General features: G+C 45.5%; 1 protein-coding gene across 1 annotated transcript in view; it reads left to right on the plus strand.

Moving 5' to 3' along the window:
• The first annotated feature begins 2,292 nt into the window (after positions 1–2,292).
• The window catches only part of DYNC1H1 (dynein cytoplasmic 1 heavy chain 1), a 1,596,152-nt gene continuing 1,576,617 nt past the window's right edge, over positions 2,293–21,827 (plus strand). The window contains exons 1-2 of the mRNA XM_078660192.1: positions 2,293–2,842; positions 18,198–18,285. Of these exons, the coding sequence (XP_078516318.1) occupies positions 2,596–2,842; positions 18,198–18,285 (335 nt within the window). The 5' untranslated portion in view covers positions 2,293–2,595. The remainder of the gene's footprint in view (positions 2,843–18,197; positions 18,286–21,827) is intronic.

Raw genomic sequence — 21,827 nt, forward strand, 5'->3', positions numbered from 1 at the left:
AGGGAGCACTAGACGGGAGGAGGAAGGGAGGGTTTCTGAGATAAGGGGCTGGGTTTTTCTATTTTCCGTTGTTTCTTCTCATTCTTTTCATACCATGTTCGAGCACTTGCCTGATCCTACCTTGAAGATTGAACCAACGTCTATACTGGACTTTATTTGATCGCACGTCCTGATCTTAAAGGTTCACAGCTAAAATGTACATGGAGATGTTTGTATGTCTTTCCTCTCTGATCTCAATAAAAACAGTTAAACCATAAACATAGGGCTTCAAATATGATTACATTTGTCTGCATTTGTTTGCTGTTTTTACATAAAGATTGTGTGTTGAGTCTTTTTTTATTAGTGTTGGGGTATAATACATGGAAGCCCCTTTTTAAGTAAGAAAAGAATGTAGCTGCTGATCTGTGATTACGTGCTACAATTAAGTTGTGAAGTCATAAGGCCTACTGCCAAACCCAGCAGCCAATGTGAAAAGAAGGTCTCGGAGCATCTTTGCATCTGAAATTTAAACTGCAATCGCTGTTTTTCCTTCTTATGATCCATTTTTCTAAATCCAGCAGTGGAGGGAAAGGAGAGATTTGTGGCATCATATTTATTTTTTGCCCATATTTCAATTACATGAAATAAAGAATCCATCTGTGCATTACCACTCATTCTGATATTCAGATTTTGTATTTCTTATTTTCAATAAACTGGTGCTAATATGTTTTTGTCACAAATTACGCACTATTGATGTGTTCCATTTTTCAGTACAGATTCAGCTTTTAGCCTTCATTCCTGATAACTTTTTCAAAAGAGCCACACCCCAAGGATTCAAGAGATTTGTGGGAAGAACTAAGGTATGTTATGTTATGTTAAGTTATGTTAACTAAGTTTATAAAGCGCTTCAGCTGCCTCAGCAAAGAGGCGTCACAGAGCTAGCAGTAGGAGGACAGAGGCTAAGCAACTGGACAGAAAGGCAGAGGAGGGAATTGACAAAGTGAAGCAAGATTAGATTGCAGGAAAAAAATAAGTCTTAATAGCTTTACAGAAGGCCAGCAGGCTATCCATACTGTGAATATGAAGGGGCAACGAGTTCCATAACTTGGCTGCCAAACAACGAAAGGACCGCCACCCGATACACAGGCAATTCATGCAGGGAATCATGACCAAGTGTTGCCCCAAGGAGCACAGCTGGCGTCCAGGAACATAAGGTGTCAGCAAATCGGCCAAAAGCCCGGGAGACGCGAATTTAAGAATTTTAAAAGATAGGCAAAGAGCTTTAAATTCGACTCGCTTAGCCATGGGCAACCAGGGTAGTTGTCGGATAGCACCAGCCAGAGGCGCAACTAGAGTCAAATTTCGGGGGTGGGGGGGGGGGCTGCATCTTTAGGCAATTGGCAGAGTCGAGCTGCAGGGCCTCTTAAAAGGGGTGAAACAACAACAAAGCCCCATTAACATGCACAAGGTCTTTTAAAGACCTGTGAAGTGCTCGGGTGCGGCTGTGAGCGGGCCCGGGAAGTGTCTCATCTGGCACCAGCTGTAGAGCATCTATGCTGGAGCCCCAACAGGACTCTGGCAGCTGCGTTTTGGACTCGCTGCAAACGCACCACTTCAGCCTGATGATTGGCTCCGAGAAGGAGCGAGCAGGCGTGACCATCTATTATAAAGAAAAAAATACTCTGGCATTTGTTAAATGGATATTAACTTGCACTGAAGTAGAATACGTTTTACGTTTCGTAGAGGGAAGTAACTTTTGGGGTACAAGAAATAGCGTGTCTCCCGACTAGATAGGAGTGGCAGCATGCAGTGGATCATGAGCTGAAAGGAAAGGAAGGTTGAGGAGAATGACTATTCTTATGCCACTACTTAAAACGTTTATTGAACAAAACACCACTACTTACTCTAATTTTATCAAGCCTACTGCACATTGTAAAGGTAACTTTCCAAATGGTTTAGTACTCGACTCATTCTTGTTGAGTTCAGCTAAAAACAGCAGTCGTTTCTCCCTGCGGACTCCAGTAAACAGTGACTTAAAAACGCGGAAGGGCAGAGTTTCTTTTGTTCGGATATTCTGTGACAGCTTGAGAGCCTGAGGCCTAGCCTACAAAAAATTACCTTGTCATCGGTACTGTCAAAAACCCTAGGGAACCAACCAGCCGCTGCGCCAGCTGGGGTTTGTAGTGTACAACGTCAGCTTTTCAGTAACGTGGCAACGTACCTAGTATACAACTCCCACAATGCTCTAGGGCTCTGCATGAAAGGGAGGAACAGAAATGGTTTTAGCCCCGCCCTACCCCGCCCTTTACGCATTGTGGCAGCGCCTTCAGAATCCCTATAGCCAGCGAGTCGCTGTGCATCACGGGGATTGTAATTCACGCTCGAGGCTCCTGAATGACGTGTTGTCGCTTGTGGACCACAAGTCTCACAATTCTGTGGGAAGGCAGCTTAGAGCCTAGGGAGGAGGAATAGAAACCGAACCGGCGGGTCACGTGACCATTCAACCGCCTCCACTGTTCCTTCGGACCTCCAGTCTGCAGTCGCTGCTCTGTTCCTTTTGCCGCGGAGCTCGTTGTCTGGTACCAGGAGCGGAGGGAAGCCTCCCGGGGAAGCAGCATGTCCGAGTCAGGCGGGCCGGACGAGACGGCCGCCGGCCTAGAGGGGTCGGTGCAGAATGTGGCCGATGTCGCGGTTCTGCAGAAGCTGATCCGCCGGCTGGTGCCATTGCTGCTGGAAGATGGCGGCGACGTGCCCAATGCACTGGACAGCGTCCTGGAGGAGAAAAGCGCCCTGGAGCAGATGCGCAAGTTCCTCTCCGACCCGCAGGTGCACACTGTGTTGGTGGAGAGGAGCGTCCTGAAAGGTATGAGACTGGGTCCTGTTAGTACCCAAATGACAGCAATCCGTGCCAGGGAAGCGCTGTTTCATCCATGCCAGGGCGTGGCAGAGGGGGTAACTGGGATCTGTGCCAGGGGTTGCGGAGGCAGTAATGCCAGTGCTCAAATATAAGACGTAGCTTCAAGGGGAGTTCTCCGGATGCTCAGAGTTTCCATTTTAGGGTGGGGCAGAAGAACGATTTAGACCACGAACCCAGTATCCATCCCTCCACGGTGCATCCTTCCTAGGCGGAGATCAGAAGCAAGTGTACACATACCAACTTCATGGGTCTTATCGGCCAGGGAAGGGTGAACGACCAAATTAGATGCATGACATGTACATTTAAACAGCAACATTCGTATTACAATTGTACAACCAGGGGTTGACGCTTAACCACGTGGCACATGAATACCACTGCCCCCCTTTGGAATCGGGGCAGTTGGAACGACTCTTGATAGATGCTGCCCAGAATTAGAGCAAATTGAGGCGGAGTAGCTTCAACATCTGGGCAAAAGGGACTTTTTGACAAAAAGGGTCAGTTTGACAGATGAGATCCAGATATACAATTAGCTATAGACCATTATTAAAACGATTCTCCGACACAGCAGTTTGTATTATATAGTGTTTATAAAGGAGATTTTTAAAAAAACTTTAACTTTGCTCATTCTTTTGAGTTTCTTTCGGGTGTTTCACACAATCTCATGCTTTGCATCCTATGTGACTTGTATATTTGAAACAATTGTACTGTTAGAATCGCCGCGTTGCACCAAGTGATCAGATGTGGCTAGCAAGGGGAGCGCGCCGCAGGGGAAGGAGTGGGTGATTGGGATGGTGGGGAGGGTGTGCGTGGTGAGGTGAAGATCTGAGGCAGGTTACAGGGTGAGGTAGGTGTTTATTTTTCCATCTGAGAATAAGCCCGTCCAGACTAAGCACATCCACGCCACGGAGCATATTTGGCTATCTGGCTGAGAGTGCGCGATCGCCCATTGGAACCAGGGATGCAGATAGATATTGTGACACAGAGGAGACAGCTTAGCAGGCAGTGGTTCCGTGGGGAGACAGACGAGAGCCCCACTCACCTGGGGATTCAACTCCGTATTGCTTCCAAAGTACAACCCCATCTTATCACCCTATCTCAAGAGACCGATCTAGCTCCGCGCCGCTCTGAATTAATTTCTTACAAGTTACTAAGGGTAAAACTTGGTTTTCATCTGGAGCCGATACTTTTGTTTTTCATTGCCTCAGGTATTTATTTGCCTAAACCAGTTCGGCATTGCAGGCTATGGTTCTCTCAGAGGACCCATTGTACAGATCATCAAAAGTGCTAGGTGCATGGTTGACCTTTGCATCCCTCCTCATCAGTTGAAGGCCTCAGCCCATTTCCCAAATCTGTGGCTGTCCCTCGCTTCCTTAGTGAAGAGCAGAGCGAGAACAATGATACGGTATAAGGTTATACCTGTTTCGATCCAACTAATATCAGGCCCTGGATCCCACTTTACTACACCACTTATGCTGTTATTCTTTGGTCCCACTGCCAAATACCCTTCAGTCCCAACCTTGTGCAATTATCTAACAAGCCATCTCCCAATATTTTCCATAGCGCCTTATCTCCTCACATTATGGTACGAAGTAGGGGTGATGGTGGCGGATTTCTCACCCCAAGGTTTTTAAAATGTATTTTTAGAGTTGTTGCCAACTATTTTATCAGCAGTTGTGCAGAGAGTGAAGAACGCCCGATTAAATATTTCAATATTTCGTTTTTTTATGGCTGCATTTCTCTGCAGGTAGTAGCAAGTAATTAGTCGAAATAATAACATAACTCTTGGCTTGATAGAAAAACTGGAACTGGAAAATGTTTGTGCCACACCACAGAAACAATGCCCGAGACAGTATGCCATTACCCATTCATAAGTCTGTTCGTAAATCTCTTGCCCACAGAAATTACTGATGCTTTCAACACTGTGCCAGGAGAATTACCGCATATTGTTATTTCTGTGATTTTGATCAGCCACCGCTCAAAATTCACATCCTGGCAAATAAAGTACTATGAGATGCTACTTGCTACCCTGGGTCTAGGTACTTTAATGTTCACTATCTGCCCCCTCCCTGCACCCCGCATTGCCATGGATTCCGAGAATATGATTCATGATTGCCCGGTTGTGCTGTCGTAATGCAGATGCAGGGGCTTCAGGCAGACTCGACCTTTGCAAGATCCAGATCTGTGCGGAAGTAACAGGCTCTCTTTCTCTGCAGTTTGATGCTTCAGGTGCTGATTTCCTTCAAGAGGTGCTTATGTAAAGTAAGCATAAATGCTGGGGGAAGAGAACATAATTCCTCCCCATGTACAATGCTGTTTTCTGCAGGCAGCAGTTCCAACATTTACACGTCATTGGGACACATCATCCACTGCTTATCTGTAAAGACAGAAGGGAAAAAGAATCAACCAGCTCCAATACTCCACTTTCTGTTTTTGTTATTGACCTGTTAGTAAAGAGGCGGCATGTCCCAAATATATCTGCCCTATATTGAGTCTGACAAGATTCTCTCCCTTCCTCACCCTGGCAAGCTGCTAAACAATGGTAAAATGCCTCACTGACTGGTGTGGCTGGGTGGAATTATCTCTCTGCTGTCTAATCACAGAGTTCTATTACAAAGGGACATATAATGGATTGTGTAAAAAATATACATACAGATTAACATAATGCTAGCTTTTTCTCCTGCACTTCAAAACGAACTTGATCTTCAATTTGATAGTGGGATAAGTTCCACCCGAAGCCATGATGGTCAAAAAGTCTTGCCATACCAATGACACCTTTGCAAAAGTGCGTCCATCAAAGAAAGAGCCAAGAACAAGGCTTCATCAATCGAATTTGCATTGTAGAAGGCGTACACTGTAAAAATTATTTTTTTCTTCGCTCTCACAGATTGTTAATCATTTTCTAATGTATTTTTTTGTGTGGAAATTATGAGCAATTAATATTTAACATAAATTGGCGCAAGTATCATATCAAATATATTTGTAGAGCGTGGCAAATCACGTGTGAGGGTCTTGAGGTGCTGCAAATGCTATCTCTTGCGTGGGGGTTTGGCCATACAGAACATACAGGTCTTTAGTTCTCTCTTGAATGGCTGGAGCGACGGAGCGATTCTGAGGTGCAGGCGAAGGTTGTTCCAGGTCTTGGCCTCCAGCTGTGAGAAGCAGTGTCCTCCGCTGTTGGCTTTTTACGGATCCATGGGGTGTCGGCGAGGGAGGCAGATAGGAGGTGTCTGGTCGGTTGGTGAAAAGTCAGGTGTTTGTTGATGTATTGTGGTCTTTCATTGTTAAGTGCCTTGTAGGCGTGGCTTAGAATCTTGAACTGGCATCTCTTCTGAATCAGGAGCCAGTGTAGTTTCCTGAGGTGGGGTGTGATGCGAGTCCGTCTGGGGAGGTCGGTTTGAGTCAATTTTGTCCGTCTGGGGAGGTCGGTTTGAGTCAATTTTGTATCACCTGGAATGTCATTGTGAGTTGTAGTAGGTGTTCCCACAGTCCAGTCTGCTGGTGATGAGGGCCGTGTTGACGGTTCATCTGCTGTCCATCAAGAGCCATCTGAAGATCGTGCAGAGCATGCAAAGGTTGTGGAAACAGGCGGCTGATATAGCATTGACTTATTTATTCGTGGATAACTTGCTATCCAGGAAGATGCAGAGGTTGCAGGAGTAGGGGGGTGTGCAGCGTTCCACGGACCACCATGCTTCGGTCCATGGTGAGGTGTTCCCTAAGATGAGGACTTTTGTCTTATCTGTGTTCAGTTTGAGACAGTTTTCCTTCATCTAGTCCAGAACGTTCATCATGCATCTGTTGATGTTAGCTCTGGTGGTGGTGGAATTTTCTGACTGTGAGAGGATGAGCTGGGTGTTGTCAGCATAGGTGATGATGTTGAGACCGTCTGAATTGACGGTGTCAGCGAGGGGTGGGGGATCATGTAGGTGATGAAGAGGGTCTGGCTGAGGGACAACCCTTGTGGAAAACTGCAGATAATCTTCTTGGGCTTCGAGGTGAAAGGTGGGATGTGGATCCTTTGTGTTCTGCCAGTGAGGTAAGAGGCAATCCATTTAAAGGCATTTCCTTGGATCCTGATGTGGTGGAGTCTGTTGATCAGAATGTAATGGGAGACTGTGTCAGATGTGGCGGGCAGGTCCAGGAGGAAGAGGGCTGCTGTTTCCCCGTGGTCCAGGAGGGCTCTAATGTCATCAGTGGCTGCGATCAAGGCCATTTCGGTGCTGTGATTAGCTGGGAATCTGGATTCTGGAGGGGTACAGGAGGTTGTTGTCTTCTAGGTGTTGGGTGAGTTGTTGCTTGATCGCCTTCTTGAGCACTTTAGCTGGGTATGGGTGCAGAGGTGGGTCGGTAGTTCTTTAGTTTGGCTGGGTCAGTGGATGGATTTTTTAGGAATGACCTTACTTCTGCGTGTTTCCAGTCCTCGGGGAAGAAAGAAGCGGCAGAGATGGAAGTGTTCAGGACCTGCCTGAGTTCGTTGCCAATTGTCTTGCTTCTGTGGTTGAAGACGTGGTGGGGGGCAGGCGTCCTTGGGCGCTCCAGAGTGCATGGAGTTCATGATAGAGAAGGTGTCTTGTGTGGTGAGGAGGTCTCGGTGGGTGAGCTGATTCTCAGGGTTTGTGGGTGTGAGCTGGTTGACGCTTTCGGCGACAGATGGTAGGTGTTTGAAGTTCTCATAGATGGCCGAGATATTGTCGTGAAGAAGCTGCTGAGGTTGTTGTACAGTTCCTGGGAGGGGGTGATGTCATTTCCATAGCGGTGGGATTAGTGAAATAATTGGCATATAATATCATTGACCTTCAACACAATTCATTTCTTCATTCCATCACCCTCTTCCAGATTTATTCTTAGTCTAAGTGGTCAAATCGATAATTTTCACTTACACTCTCACCAAGAAATGTGGCCCCATTTAAACTTCATTGAAAGCGATTGCCTTGCTTATGAAATCACTTAAGAATAATCGCAATAAAAGAAAAATTACACCGAGAAATTTATAAAAGTACTGTAACATAGTCTGTCTGAAGCAGATACTAACTTGCAAACAGAAGCAACTTGTTGCAAATACATGTCTGTTTTTGATTTCTCTTAAGAAAAATAATTGTCAGTCGTACATTGTTTTGATAGAATTGTGTGTTGCCACAAATAACGTCACGAGATGCAGAAACATGTTACAACAGTTAAGTCATTTGGACTGAGCATTGCAGTTCAAAGAACAAAATGATAGAAAGTTAGATTAAAAAGAATTCCATGAGCACTCAATTTTTTTTGTTCAGATGTCGAGTACGTGGTGTCAACTGTTCTTTATTGGACCATCCAAAACATTTTCTGCCTTTTCCTGCACAACATGTGTTTTGTCTGCTGCTGAAATATTAACAGCAGACTTCATCAGGGCATGTCATAAATAATTTCCAGCATATCTTCTTGTTCATAATTGTAATGGTATAGCATAGGTTTGATCAAAGTAGTCTTTCAAGGTGTTTGGTAAGTTATTGTTCACACAAGAAGTAATGTGTGGAGATTGGGTACAGGCAGTAATGTTGGCATACAATCTTAGGAAGCTAACGGTCTTGTTGAGTATTGGGTCCTTGGCGTGCAGCCCATGGTGTTAAGATTTCAGCAATAGATGAAACATGTTTGTTTGACTGTTTTAATCCAGAATGTTTTAGGTTATTATTTTTGTTATATTCACTTTACAGTTTGTTGTATCTAGTTTGCTTTCTTTCACAAGTCTTTGATAGCCTATTGCTAAAACACTTTGGTGCCTTATGGGAAGCAAGGAAAATTGTTCCTTATGTTATGGCAATATGACGTTAAATTGTGAGCTACCTTATTATACCATCTAATTGCCTGTGACTTTCTTATTTCTACTTTATATATGAAAATGAAGTGGCATATTGAGGACTGCAAGAGAGCAGTGCAGTTGGCTCGAGAAGACCAATGCAAGGTGGTTCTTAATCACGGTAGCCAAAATACAGACATTGGCACACCCTAGGATGAGTTATGTATCGGTCTGCGCTGAATTTATGCTGTAGGATATTAAGATGACATCTTTGCTTTGCCATGAGTGGATAATCTTTTGCAGGACAGTCAGGCCGTCAGTCCGGTTTGCCCTAAAGGAGATCGAGTAATGAGGTTTTTGAAGGTGGTGTTAGAGTGATAATATAATTTGTTATAATCCCTCCTTATAGAAGGTGGATTCCTCCAAAATAAATTGGCCTCTGTAGCAGCATAGTCTTCTTCAGACAACAGAATAAGAAGAGAAACGGAACCCGATGGACTGTGACTGGGATAATCTAGGAACTACAAAGCTGTACCACAACTACATACACAGAAAGCAACTATGCAGAGGTTGTGACAGAGGATTAGCTAATAAAACGGAAGAGTGCCGTGACACAGTGCTTTCATGATCAGGGGCAAGTCTGTGTTTGGAATTGCAGAAAAACAGGATAGAAAAAATCCAGCGCGGATATGAAATGCATAGTAGCCTTATAATATTTCAGTATATATAGTAAGGGCCCTGACTGGGGTGGGGCAGAGGACCATACTGAACAGATGCCCAAATGAACTGAGAATCGCACAACTTGGAGTGGAAAGTTTCAGTACTGACATTGTCTCCGATGATCTAGACCTCCTTGGTTTATCCTTGCGAACAAAGTTGAATTTGAGGCGCATTGCAAAGGGAGACATCTGAGTCATGCAGCCTCCACAGCAGTGATTAGGTCCGTAACTGTTTATCATTGTGTTTTTTTTTCTTCACAATTGTTGTACATATTTCATTTTGTCTTCTCCACCTACATATTGTAAAGCGCTCTGATATCCTTCGGGATCTTGTTCACGCTATATAAAACGTTATAAATAAATAAATAAAATGTCGTAATAAAGTGTAACACAACGATTTATTGCACAATGGCTGCCTCCAGTGAGATTCTGGCACTATGTTATAGAGTTTTGGATGCTAAGGTCGTCCATAGTGGGACAGATTTACGAACTGTGACCAACTCTCGTTTGATTGCTTGTACCAATGAGTATTTGTTTTAGGTAGGCTAAGATCCATGCTTCTTAAAGACAGTTAACCAGATGACTTAGTACAACGAGAGATACACTGGGAAGGCAGGGAAGACTCTCCAGAAGAGCCTTGGTAGTGAGATGATGGTGCCATTAATATGGATGATTCCGGTAGCGAAAAACTTAAGACCCATTCAATGAAAAATGTTTGTTTGATATTGCCCTTGTTGGCCCACTTTTACAGGAGATCTGAAGCTGTTGCAGAGGTTTCAGATGAAAAGCAAACAAACATGTCAAAACTTATGTGTAACAGAAAAAAAGACACATTTAATTACTAATTATAGATAAACTATTCTTGTAGGGGCTTTCAGGCAGCTCTTTTCACCCATTGGTCTATTTCTGTCGTTCATGTTTTTCTTCTGCCCACTACAGCACAGGGCAATGGGTCAGCCCACACCAGTCTTTGGCTAACTTCCCTGGAAGTGGTAGAATTTTGCACTTTCACAAGGCGCACTTCAACTCATAGTAGCTAACTACATTACCATGGACTGCTACGGCTGTGTTTGTTTTTGAGCCCCAAAAATATTTCTCCTTTAGCCAATTGCTTGTTGATTTTAATAACATTGTGTATGATCTATTTATAGGGGCTTTTAGCCAGCCCGTTTCATCCATTGGGTTGTTATTGTGTCATTCACAATTGTCTTCCGTCATCTTCAGCCATTGGCTTGCTGCACTTGGGAGTGATAGCATTCTGCCTTTTCACCAGGATCACATCTGCATTCAAAGTAGTTCCCTTCAGCACAAGGCACTACTATGGCATCATATGCCTTTTGAAATCAAATATATATTCTGATGCCTGTCCTTAACTGTAGATTCCTAATCTTTAGAATATGCTCAGGTATTGGCTTTGGAAGATGTTTTCAGAATAGCCCCTACCGGTGCGTTTTTGTGAGGGTCTGCATCGACCTCATTTCACTCCTGCAGTGGTGGTCAGAGCCATACATAAGTGCTACCTGAGTGCACTGATAGCAGTTATTTTCGTTCCACGCCTTCATGCGCGAATCCGGAGCTAGCTCCTAACTTTTAGTGGTTAGGACAGGTTTTTTCTTCAAATTATTTTCCAGTTTGCAAGGAAACATGTCTCCTCTTAAAACTACTGGGTTTAAACCTTTTAGGAAATTTCACTAGCAGATTGTATTGTATTGCAACATTTATATAACGCTTACTACCCCTCTGTAGGGCGCTGAAGCGCTTGCCCATATGGGTAGCATGCTACACCATTTGGGGGGTCTGGTTGGAAGTGTTGTCCTTGTTTTGATCCTATGTGGGAATTGTTTTCATGTTGTGCGTGATAACCACTGAGGTGTGGTAATCGTGTTATAGGACGCATTGTTAAGTAGTGTGAGAGGGAGAGGCATGCAGTTTATGATTTCCAGTAAGATGACAGCTTTTAGCAGCTCTGCAGATCCGTTTGTGGTATTTCTTATGATTATTGTCCGCTTAGCTGGTTGCCCATTCTGAGCTATTTTGTTTCATGTTAATGGTCCTGAGCGGGCATAGGTTGAAGGGAGGAATGGTGGAGAAAGCTGCTGGGATTGATGTGAGGCTCTGCTCTGCTGCCCCCTCACCCCGGAGCGTGCTATGGGCTGAGGCGCGACTCCTTCCCCCCCCCCCCCCGCTATATACGGTGGGACCCAGGACAGCTAGTAAACATCAAGGACTGAGGGGAGCCAGGATCGGCTCAAATGGTGATGCCTGGCCCCAAGATGGCCGCTGCCTGGGACCTGAAGGACCGAATGAAGAGCACGTCAGGCTCTTCCTTCTGAAGCTGGAGCGTGCCTCCACCTTGCTTGCCCTTCACAGTGAGTCCCCTGCTTTACCCTGACAGAAGCTTTGTAAAGAGATGGAATTCCTCGCAGGATCGGCTCAAATAGCGATGCCTGGCCCTAAGATGGCCGCCGCCTGGGACCTGAAAGACCGAATGAAGAGTACATCAGGCTCTTCCTTCTGAAGCTGGAGCGCGCCTCCACCTCCCTTGCCCTTCACAGTGAGTCCCCTGCTTTACCCTGACAGAAGCTTTGTAAAGAGCTGAAAATCCTTGCAGGATCAGCTCGGATATGGTTGTTTTATTTTTAGAACCAACAGTTATAAAAATATACTTTTCAAGTTACGGGTACACTCATGTAAATACTTTGCAGAGGAGCAATACGTTTGTACACACAATAATCGCAGGTTAGCTAATAGGCAATACAGTTCTGAAACACACTCTAGCATTGAGCTCAATGGGTTTTCATAGGAAAGTACAGTTGATTACTTTGGTAGTTCCAGGACTAGATCTTGTATTCAGTCCTGGGGTCGAAGCTGAAACCAGATTAGCAAAAACGTTTTAGTTAGTTACAGTGATGATTTTTCCTGAATATAAAGCTGTTTTAAAAGTTCACACTTAGAAACTTTTCGAGGTGATTCTCACAATGTTATTCAATAGGTGGAAGTACGATCGCGTTACTTTTGCAACCCAGCACTAGTCTCCTAGGGCCAGCACTGTGGGCTTAACTCAAAACAGGTAGGTAATTGCGTTTCAGTATTTCATACGATTTTTAAAGAATATTTGCAGTTTTCAAAAGTAGACCGAAGAAATTTCATAGAAAAGCAGACCTTTGGTTCCTATGGAGAAAATACAGGTTACTAGTAAACCCCCTAGGGATTACTTTTGTGGTTCAGTACTGGGCTGAAAGGCACAGTACTGGCTTCTCTCCTGATCACAGGTGAGTATTTTCGAATTCGGACTTTGGCTGATTTTATAGGAATATTTTCAGTTTTCAAAACTTCACACTTAGAAAATTTTCGAGTCAAAAATGGGTCAATGTTATCCAATGGCAGGTAAGTGAATTAGCAGTTTCCAGGTGAGTACTTGGTTGGTGAAGTTAGGGTTCTGGGCATAGACTCAGGGGTTCCCCGCGGGTCAGGTGAGTACAGAGAGTTCAGTCCCAGTGGGGCAGGGGCGGCCGGGTGCAGAGGTAGGTAGGCCCAATGTTATCCAATGAGGGAAAGGGGGCCTTCGGTTGGTGGCGGCTGGCTAGCAGGCCATGCAGCTGTGGGAGCTGGGCTCCTGGTTACTTGCTCAGGGCAAGAGGGGAAGTAGGATAGGGTAAAGAGGTCACAGCCAGCGGGACTCTGGCGGCTGGGTGCAGGGTGCTTTAGAGCCGTTGGGCGCTCAATGTTATCCAATGAGGATCTTGAAAAAGGAACAAAGGCTGCAGGCTCGGGGACGGTGACTCTCCAGGGGTGACAAGCACTTCGAGAGGTAAGTTGGGATGATGGAGCACAGGTAGGTACCCCAAAGGGTGGCACAGGGGGCCGCGGGGCGCCGGGTGCAGGGGTGTCTTTGGGGGTCGGAAAGGCTTACCCTCTGCTGGTCGCGGTTGGGGTGGCCCCTGGTTCTGAGTCTGCAGGCGTCGGCTGGTTCGTCGAGGAGGGTCTTTGGGCACTGGACTTCGGGTCCCAGTCGCCAGGGGGTCGTCCTTGTGGTCTTGGTTCGGGTTGGCCCGGCCTGGGCTCGGCTGGTGCAGAGTGGGCTGGTCCGGAGCTTCCTGGTGGGCACCAGGTGGGTTGTTGCATCAGAGCCTCTGCTGATGGGAGTCCCAATCGTCGAGAGGGTCAAGGCAGGCAGGTCCTCTGGGTGTCTCAACGTTGCTGTCTGCGGAGGTCGCCGGGTTTAGACAGGAGCAGGTTCCTGGATCAACAGGACGGTAGGGCTGGGGCCAAGTCAGTTGTTGTTGTCCTGTTGTTAGCAGCTGCACGGCGGGTCTTCTTCTTCTTGATCTTCTTTCTTCTTTTTGATATCGGGGTCTGTGGAAGGAAGGTTCAGGGAGCCCCTAAATACTAAATTTAGGGGCGTTACAGGTAGGGCAAGGGCAGGGGCCAATGGGTCCCCTGTCCTGGGGTGAGTACACCCCCTAGCCTGCTCCTCTCCTGTGGGAGGGGGGCAGGAGCCTAGCTGGGATTGGACAGGACTCCCCATCTACAAGGTAGCCGGAGCCCGGGGTCGTGCTTCACCTCGCCTCCTCCACCTGAGGTGTGGAGTTGGCACAGGTTGGCACCCCCCCCCCCCTTACTGACGTAGTTTTTCCCGCCGGTCTTCCCGCCAGAGTGGGGGTAGGACTGGTGGGGGGCTGGTTGCTGGGTACACCAAATGGTCTGGAGAAGCTCTCAGAGGCGGTATGCCTTTGAAGCTTCCCCCTGTCCATCCTGGGGGAGGAGCTTTAGCACCTCTCCCAGGATGTGCTTTGTTGCAGGCCCAGGAGAGCGGGGATCTCTCCACCCAGGGGACCAGCAACATGTCTGCTGTGTGGCAGCCTCTGCAGCCACTCAGCCCAGATGTGGATTGTAGGTTCGGTTTTTGGAGGGCATCTCTAAGATGCCCTCTCGTGCATTTTACATTAAATCCCACACTGGCATCAGTGCGGTTTTAATGTGCTGAGAAGTTTGGTACCAAACTTGTCAGTCTTAAGTGAAGGCATTATGGTGCTGTGGAGTTCGTGACTGACAACCTCCCAGCACCATATACTCTTAAATGGCATCACTGCACTTACAGTGCCCAGGAATGGTCCTGGGTACTGTAGGGGCACAGGGCTCATGCACCTGTGCCCTCACCTCTGGCATAGGGCACCCAGCTGGAGGGGTGACTGAAGTATGCCAGGGCAGTGGTTTCTGTGGGCATGGCACACAGGGATGTGTGCCATGTTGACGTTTGCTTTAGTTTTGCACTTAGGCACTCAGCCTCCAAAGGCAGTGTGTGGGAGCCAGGGTACAGGGCCCCTGAGGGTGACACAATAAGTGCTGCAGCCCTCAGGGGTCACCATGACCTGGGTACCTCGGGTACCATTTACTAGGGGATGACAGGGGCCAGAGATGCCAAACAGGTATTTTGTTTCAGCATAGCTTTTCTTTGTAGGGAAGGAACACAGGCCCTGGGTCCCTGATTGGCAGGGACCCAGGGCACACTCCGTCAAAGTACATCAGCAGTTCAGAAAAAAGTGGGGGCATACCAAGCAAGAAAGATGGCACTTTCTCATAATGAAGCACAAGCACAGACACCGACGACGAAGACTTGAAGAACCGCGAGACCAGGAGCAGTATGAGGCTTCCCGGTGCAGCCAGTCTAGTCAAACGTAGTCCAAGTGTCACAACGATTGAAGAGCGATGTAGTTTCAGGGTTGAGTCTTGTCCTGTGATGAATCGGAGGACCGACCAAAAGGGGAGCCCTTAAGTACCCTAAGGAAAGGGTTGTGGCGACTCCGGGGTCCCTCTCAGAGGAGGGCCTAGACAGAGGGGAGTATACTCCCATGGCCTTTGTCCAGTTATGCACCCGAGCGGGCACCAAGAGTTCCTCAACTGGCTCAAACTGGAGTATGCAAGGAAGGCACCAAATGTGCCCTTCAAAGCAGTCTGAAGTGCTGGAAAGCACCCCACCTCAGCCCAATACACGCAGTCCTGTCTGGGAGATAGTCACACCTCCCTGTGACAGGAAATCTATTGTTTAACCTTCTCTTGCCCGAACTCTGCTCAGCAGCAGGAGGGCATAATCGTTGCTGTGGTCGGCAGCACTAGCTTGCTGGCAGACCCTGAAAGACTGTTAACGGAAGTACTGGGGGTACCCAAGGGAGCCCCTCCAGTACATGGAGTCATACTTCCCAACACCGGACTCGGTGTTATGGAATTTATTTTATTGGTTTATAAAGTTTTTATATAGTGCACACCTAACCCTAGAAGGGTATCGGAGCGCTTTACAAATAGTTCATTAAATAGAAAATATATATGCAAGAAACATAAACGCTGACACTGTCCATTGCAAATCAGGACTGAGACAGTGAGTTATAAACCAGGACTCCGATGGCGTGTGCAAGCCCTGGTTGGAGAACTGCGTCATATCCGTATCCAGAGAATGAGTCCATGGGTTCAGGGTAGAGATTTGTTCATTAACAGCAGTTTGACTTTTATGATTGAAGTGATTAAAGAAAGGGATCAGTCGGATTTCAGGAGGCAGGGGTAGTTCCAGATTCTAGGGGCCAATCCGGAGAAGGCTCGGTTGTAGGTTTTCTTTTCCCGTAAGTTTTGAGGTTTCAACAGTAAGGTGCTGGTGCTTCTAGATGATCTGCCACCAACGGACAGTTCCAGTTGTCAGCTAGGTACTTCAGTGTGTTGAAGTGTAGGGCTTTGTGGGTCATGCAAGCAATTTTCATCTGAATCCTTGCCCCATCAGGGGGCCGGTTAAGTGCCGTCACATCTGGAGTGATGTGGTTGTACCGTCTCGATCCAGTGATGAGTCTTGCAGAGTTAAGGGATGCTATTAGTGGAGCCAACTTGGATCTCAGCAGACCACATAGGGTAGCACTTCCATAGACTAATCTGGGGATCACAAGAGCTTGCAGTACTGATTTAAGGTCGTCGCGGGGGAGGAAGGGTTTTATTTTTCTTAAAATGCTCATTTTCAAGTTTACTTCTCTGGTGGCTGAGCTGATGTGTTCCTGCATGGTGAGATTATTGTTCAGTGTAGTCCCTAGTGATCTTGTGGAATATAATGTGTTGAAGGCTGTTAAATATTTCATCCAATGTTTGATGTAGAGGAATCGTTTTGGTGGGGGCAACGAAGAGGAATTAGGTTTTGAGCGAGTTAAGTTTAAGGTGGTTTCAGGTTAGCCAGTTTTTTTTCCTTTTTTTGCAGAGCTGTGTTGAGTAGACGGATATCTTTAGTAGAGGAGATTTTAAGGTAAAGTTGGATGTCATTAGAAATACATGTGGTATTTTACATTGGAAAATTTCAGAATTTCGGTTAGATGCTCCATGAGCAGGTTAAAAAGAGTAGGTGATAAGGTGGACCACTGAGGGACCCCTAAAGTGACCGAGTGGTAGTGGACAAGGATTGGTTAACCTTAATTCTTTGACTTCTGTTGTGTAGAAATGAGGCAAACCAATTTAGGGCAACCCCTAATAATCCCATTCTGTGTTCAAGTAATTCAAGGAGGCTGTCATTTTTGGCCGTGTCGAAGGCTGAGGATAGATCCAGAAGGATTAGGAGGCAAGAATTGTTCTGATGTCGCATCATCAACTGTTCATGTAAGGACTGTTTCCGTGCTGTGACCCTGGCGGAAACCGCATTGGAATTGGTCAATAAGGTGGAACTGATTAATGTGATTGCATAGCTGGGTATGTATGCATTTTTCTAGGAGCTTTGCCAGAAAGGAATTGTGGAGATAAGACGGAAGTTATATGGGTTCGTATGATCTGCTGTGTTTTTTTTTTTTAGAATGGGAGTTACATTCTCTCATTTTAGGCAGTCTGGTAAAGCCCCTTGGATAGAATACCAAACATGACCGGGTTTGCTGCAGCCACTATATAGTTAGACATCTCGTAATGACTGATGTTCACTATATGTCTAAAAATGGCTGATTGCACTTACAAAGCCTCGTGAATTGACTCCGAGGTTTGTTGGGGTGCCCTACTCATGCATGGGAACCCTCACACTTATAACCAATCCCCCTGTCCTCATGACTGAAGAGCTTGCCATAGGGGGTTTAAGTGCAGTGACCTCAGATATGAGGAAACTTGTATCAATCGTGAGAGGTGCAAGCACCAACTCACACAGGATGCAATAGTAGGCCTGTAGTTACAGTTTACGTGGACTTTCATGTGTGACACAATACATGTTGCAGCTCATGGTAGACCCATGGTGCACCTGTGCCCTGGGTACCTTAGCACCTTATACTAGGTACTTGAAAAGGTATACCAGTAGCCAATTGTGGAGGTACAAAAGTACTTACCTGAACCAATTTAGGGGAGAAAGCACATTTGCTGGGATCCTTATTTACAGGATCCCAGCAGACTAGGTCAAAAACACAAGGACACCAGGCAAAAAGTGGCGGAAACCATGCTTGAAGAATCCTACCTTCCTACAGGGATTGGCTAAATTAAAGAGAGAATTTGTAATAAGAGGTTGTAGAGGATAGTTTTATAGTGGACGTGTGCTGACAAGTGTGGATCCTATGATGGAAAAAGTCTGAGTTTCATAATCGAAAAAATAAGAATTTTTGGAAAAATGTGAAGAAATTACAATTTTGTGAAATATTTGGGTTAAAATATTGTTTAATCCTCTATAGATATTTTGAACAATTGTTTCAGCTGTGTTGTTGTAAATTTGTTTTTGTTAACACTCGCAGAATGGCTTCTCCAGCGTTGTTTTATGACAAAGTACACATGATTCTCAAAGTTAAATAGATGTTCTATTTGTCTTTATTTGCAGAGGATGTTGGTGATGAAGGGGAAGAAGAGAAGGAATTAATTTCCTACAATGTCAACATTGACATTCATTATGGACTAAAGTCAAACAGGTGAGTGCTGTTTCAAAAATGTCACAGATTGATGTAAACATTAAAGAAATTTCAAATCCGATTTCACGTTTAGGTTTAACTTGGTAACTGCAGCACCATTGAGTTTGCTTATCGGAAATCTGCTATCGAACCATACTGCCATAGCACGTGCTTCTTCCATGTCCTGCCACACCACCCACGCCTTGTCTCTTTTACTGCTACCCTTTTTGCTCTGCCATCGAAGTGGGCTTATACTGCTCTTTGAGTGGATGTTTTCAACAGGTTGCTTAACATATTTTTACTGTAGTGCTTTTGTTTTTCCACTTTTCTAAGTTACCCTTAAACTGTCATGTACACCGACTGAAGCAGCCTTCCACTATGAAAAGTGAAGGTGCCATGAGCATGTAGATTTGAAAGCCTAACTTCTTCCCAAAATAGTTATGTTTGCAACTGTTTTCTCTGGTTGGTAAAAGACTAATCTGTATGAAGCCTGATTCAGAAACCTACTGGATGATTTCTATTGTATCTTCTCTCACTTTTCTGGAAATGTGTGGTGCCAGCAACCATTGGCAATGGAGGACTCACAAACATCTTGTAGCCACATTTGGAGATGCCTTAGAAAATAAATTATGTGCTGAGCTCTTGTGCACAATTAATCTTGAATGGAGGCCAACGGAGGATGGTTTGGCACCAGCGCTAATTTTAGGCCCGAACAGATATCTGCTTGAGATGACACATGTTGTAAAGAACACAGGGAGGATGATATTCCTGGATGGTTGTGGCACTCTACCAAATATCGGCAATGTACGTATTTGTTGATCTCACTATCAAAGTTTGTTGGGTGCCTAGGTATGGGTCATCATCCCGGCCCACCAAAGATCCGTAGATCTAAGTATTATTCTGACAGCCTATCACACCAACTCAGAATATTTCACAGTAATACAATCATACAAGTTAATCCACAAAATCAAATCAGATTGGAATAAATATATAGTTAATTTAATCCATAAGGCTGTATCCAAGTCCAGCCAACACGTGTTTCGTCGAATGGGCAGGTACCCACGACTTCATCAGGGCTGGGAAAGAAAATGATACAAACAGATATTGTAGTCCCGCCGTACATCGGGCATTATAAATATTTTTACATATGGTTAATACGTGATTGACAATAATGTCATGCAAGTGGGATTGTTATTTACATGTGTTGAGTCCGCATCTTGTTGAAAATAAAATATTTTCTTATTCTCAACGAATACATTTAAAGTGTACTTCAAGAGGGAAAAGAAGGGAAAAGAAAGGGACACCCCAAGAGAGGAAGAAAGATTACCTCCCTAAGAGGCAAATAGAGTGCCCCACAGCTCGAGAGTTCCTCACAGTATTACGGTAGCACCAGATTCCCCGGCATCATGCCGGCATTATGCCTCACCAAATATATTTCATCCATAAACCCATATGAGAATCATTGTCTATATATTAGTGCAGTGAGTTCTATATTTGTATAAAACAATTATTCGCAAAAGTGCTCAAAAGTATTATAAGGTTTATGAAGACTGAGCAAATTTGCTCAGGCTTACCTGATATTCAAATCCAGATAAATTATATGCCTGTGAATATCGTAAAGGATTAAATTCTTGTAATCACCATGGAATTATTATGATAATCCGTGTTATATATTTCAGCCGGCCCAGAAACGTACCTTCTGGCTGGTTGTAATTCCGGCCCAGCCTCACACGGCTAGGTTGATAATTTCTTTAGGCAACTTGTGTTAGATATCCTGATCACGCTGTGGGAAAATATGTATACATGCATATTACCCATACAATTATGGATTTTATGGACGCAGCAAATCGGCTAAGTTATTGATCCAATTGATAGACTTTCAAATAGTACAAGCAAGTCTCTTAATCTAATGCATATTACCCAAATGGGGTCGTTATTATTCCTATATTATTTTAACTCTAAGTCGCTTACCTTCACGACGGCAAAAATATGTAGCCAAATATGTGGCACGGCAAAATACGTCCAGGTCCAAATTATTAGTAGGATTAATTCTAGTTATTCATCACGTTGGTTGTCGATATGTTTATTATATCCCCATCTGTCATTAGTACGTGGGAGGGAAAGAAAAGAACAAATACGGAAATCCATTAGTTTTCCGTGCGAATAGACTAAAGGCCAAACTCGCTATATTTATGAGTATATTAAGCTATGTTTTCCTACCTTCGTATTATGAAGTCCCGGGGTTCTTACTGCTTCACATGGAGCCGGTCTCTCCGTATTTTGGATGAACCGCATCTCATAACCCGGAATTCTATTTAAATTGAGTTGACCTTCCTGCAAACATTGCTAGAACGTCTCCGTATGTTCCTTGTGGCGATAATATCCGCCATTTTGGAATAGTAACAAATGTATTTCTGTAGTAGGGGATCTCTGTGTATAGTCATAATCTAGTGAATAGTCCGGCCCATGTGCGTGGACCCCGGAGCAATCAAAAATAATCTCTTATAGTGTCAAAAAATGCAGAAAAGCATAGACACTTAAGAGAGAATTTAAAGACAGATAATGCAGCCTAAAAAAGGCTACACTGTCCAGTACTTCAACTAGAAATTCCACCATAAAATCCACTAAAACAGCAACAGCCTGTACAGATTTCCCTTGCTTTAACAGCAAACTCCCTCAGGAATGATAGAGAGAAGAACCTGGACAGACCAGCCCCATAGGCTGCCATTATGTGGCTCAAAACAGGATACTGTGCCTTTAAGAGAATCTTCCAGAATCTTCTCCCAGTATCCCAGAATGCATAGCAGGTCCAACTTACTTTCAGTTCTTTTTTCCGGCTCCTGCAAGCAGGACCCTGGAGCATTGAGCTCTCCCTTTTCAAGGGTTTTGTTGGTGTTTTTTCACTAAATTCGATTTTGTGTACTTTTAAAGTACTTTGGTGTCTTTCTTCTTGGTTTCTGCACTCTTTTGTTGTCCATAATGCCTGCATTATTTGACAAATGCCCGGAGTGCTCCAGGAAGAAGGCCAAGTCAGACCCCCATGAGGTGTGTATCCTCTGCCTTCCCTCTTCCCACATCCCAGAGGAGTGTGTGATCTGTAGAGGCTTCTCTGGCAGGACCCTGAAGGACAGGAGGAAGATCAGACTTCAGGGACTTGAAGAAAGAAGACTGAAGGCTCGAGGTGGGTCTGGAGGGGCTTCTACTGCCCATGCTGAGGCCTCTGGGGGGCTCCCCAGGGGCAGGAAGTCCAGCAAACGTCCAAGATCTCCGTCTGGGTCGGTTGCTCTGACCACGATGTCGAGAGGAAGGTCCACGGCCAGTTCCCAGTCTCCCCAGGGCTCTGGGTTGAGAAAACGTCGCACGTCGACGTCGAGGGACCTACACAGGCCGCCGTCGAACCCGGTGTCGATTTCTTCGCCGTCGGCGTCGAGTGGACGGCATCGGAGGGCCCGGCGTCGGCGCTCGCCGTCGAGACGACACCGCCGTTCGCCGGCGAGGTCATCGTCGTCGTCGAGGGGATCCTCGTCGTCGAGTAAGGCGAAGTCGCCGTCGAGGCGGATGAG

Source organism: Lissotriton helveticus, chromosome 9, assembly GCF_964261635.1.
Source record: "Lissotriton helveticus chromosome 9, aLisHel1.1, whole genome shotgun sequence".
Taxonomy (NCBI): Eukaryota; Metazoa; Chordata; class Amphibia; order Caudata; family Salamandridae; genus Lissotriton; species Lissotriton helveticus.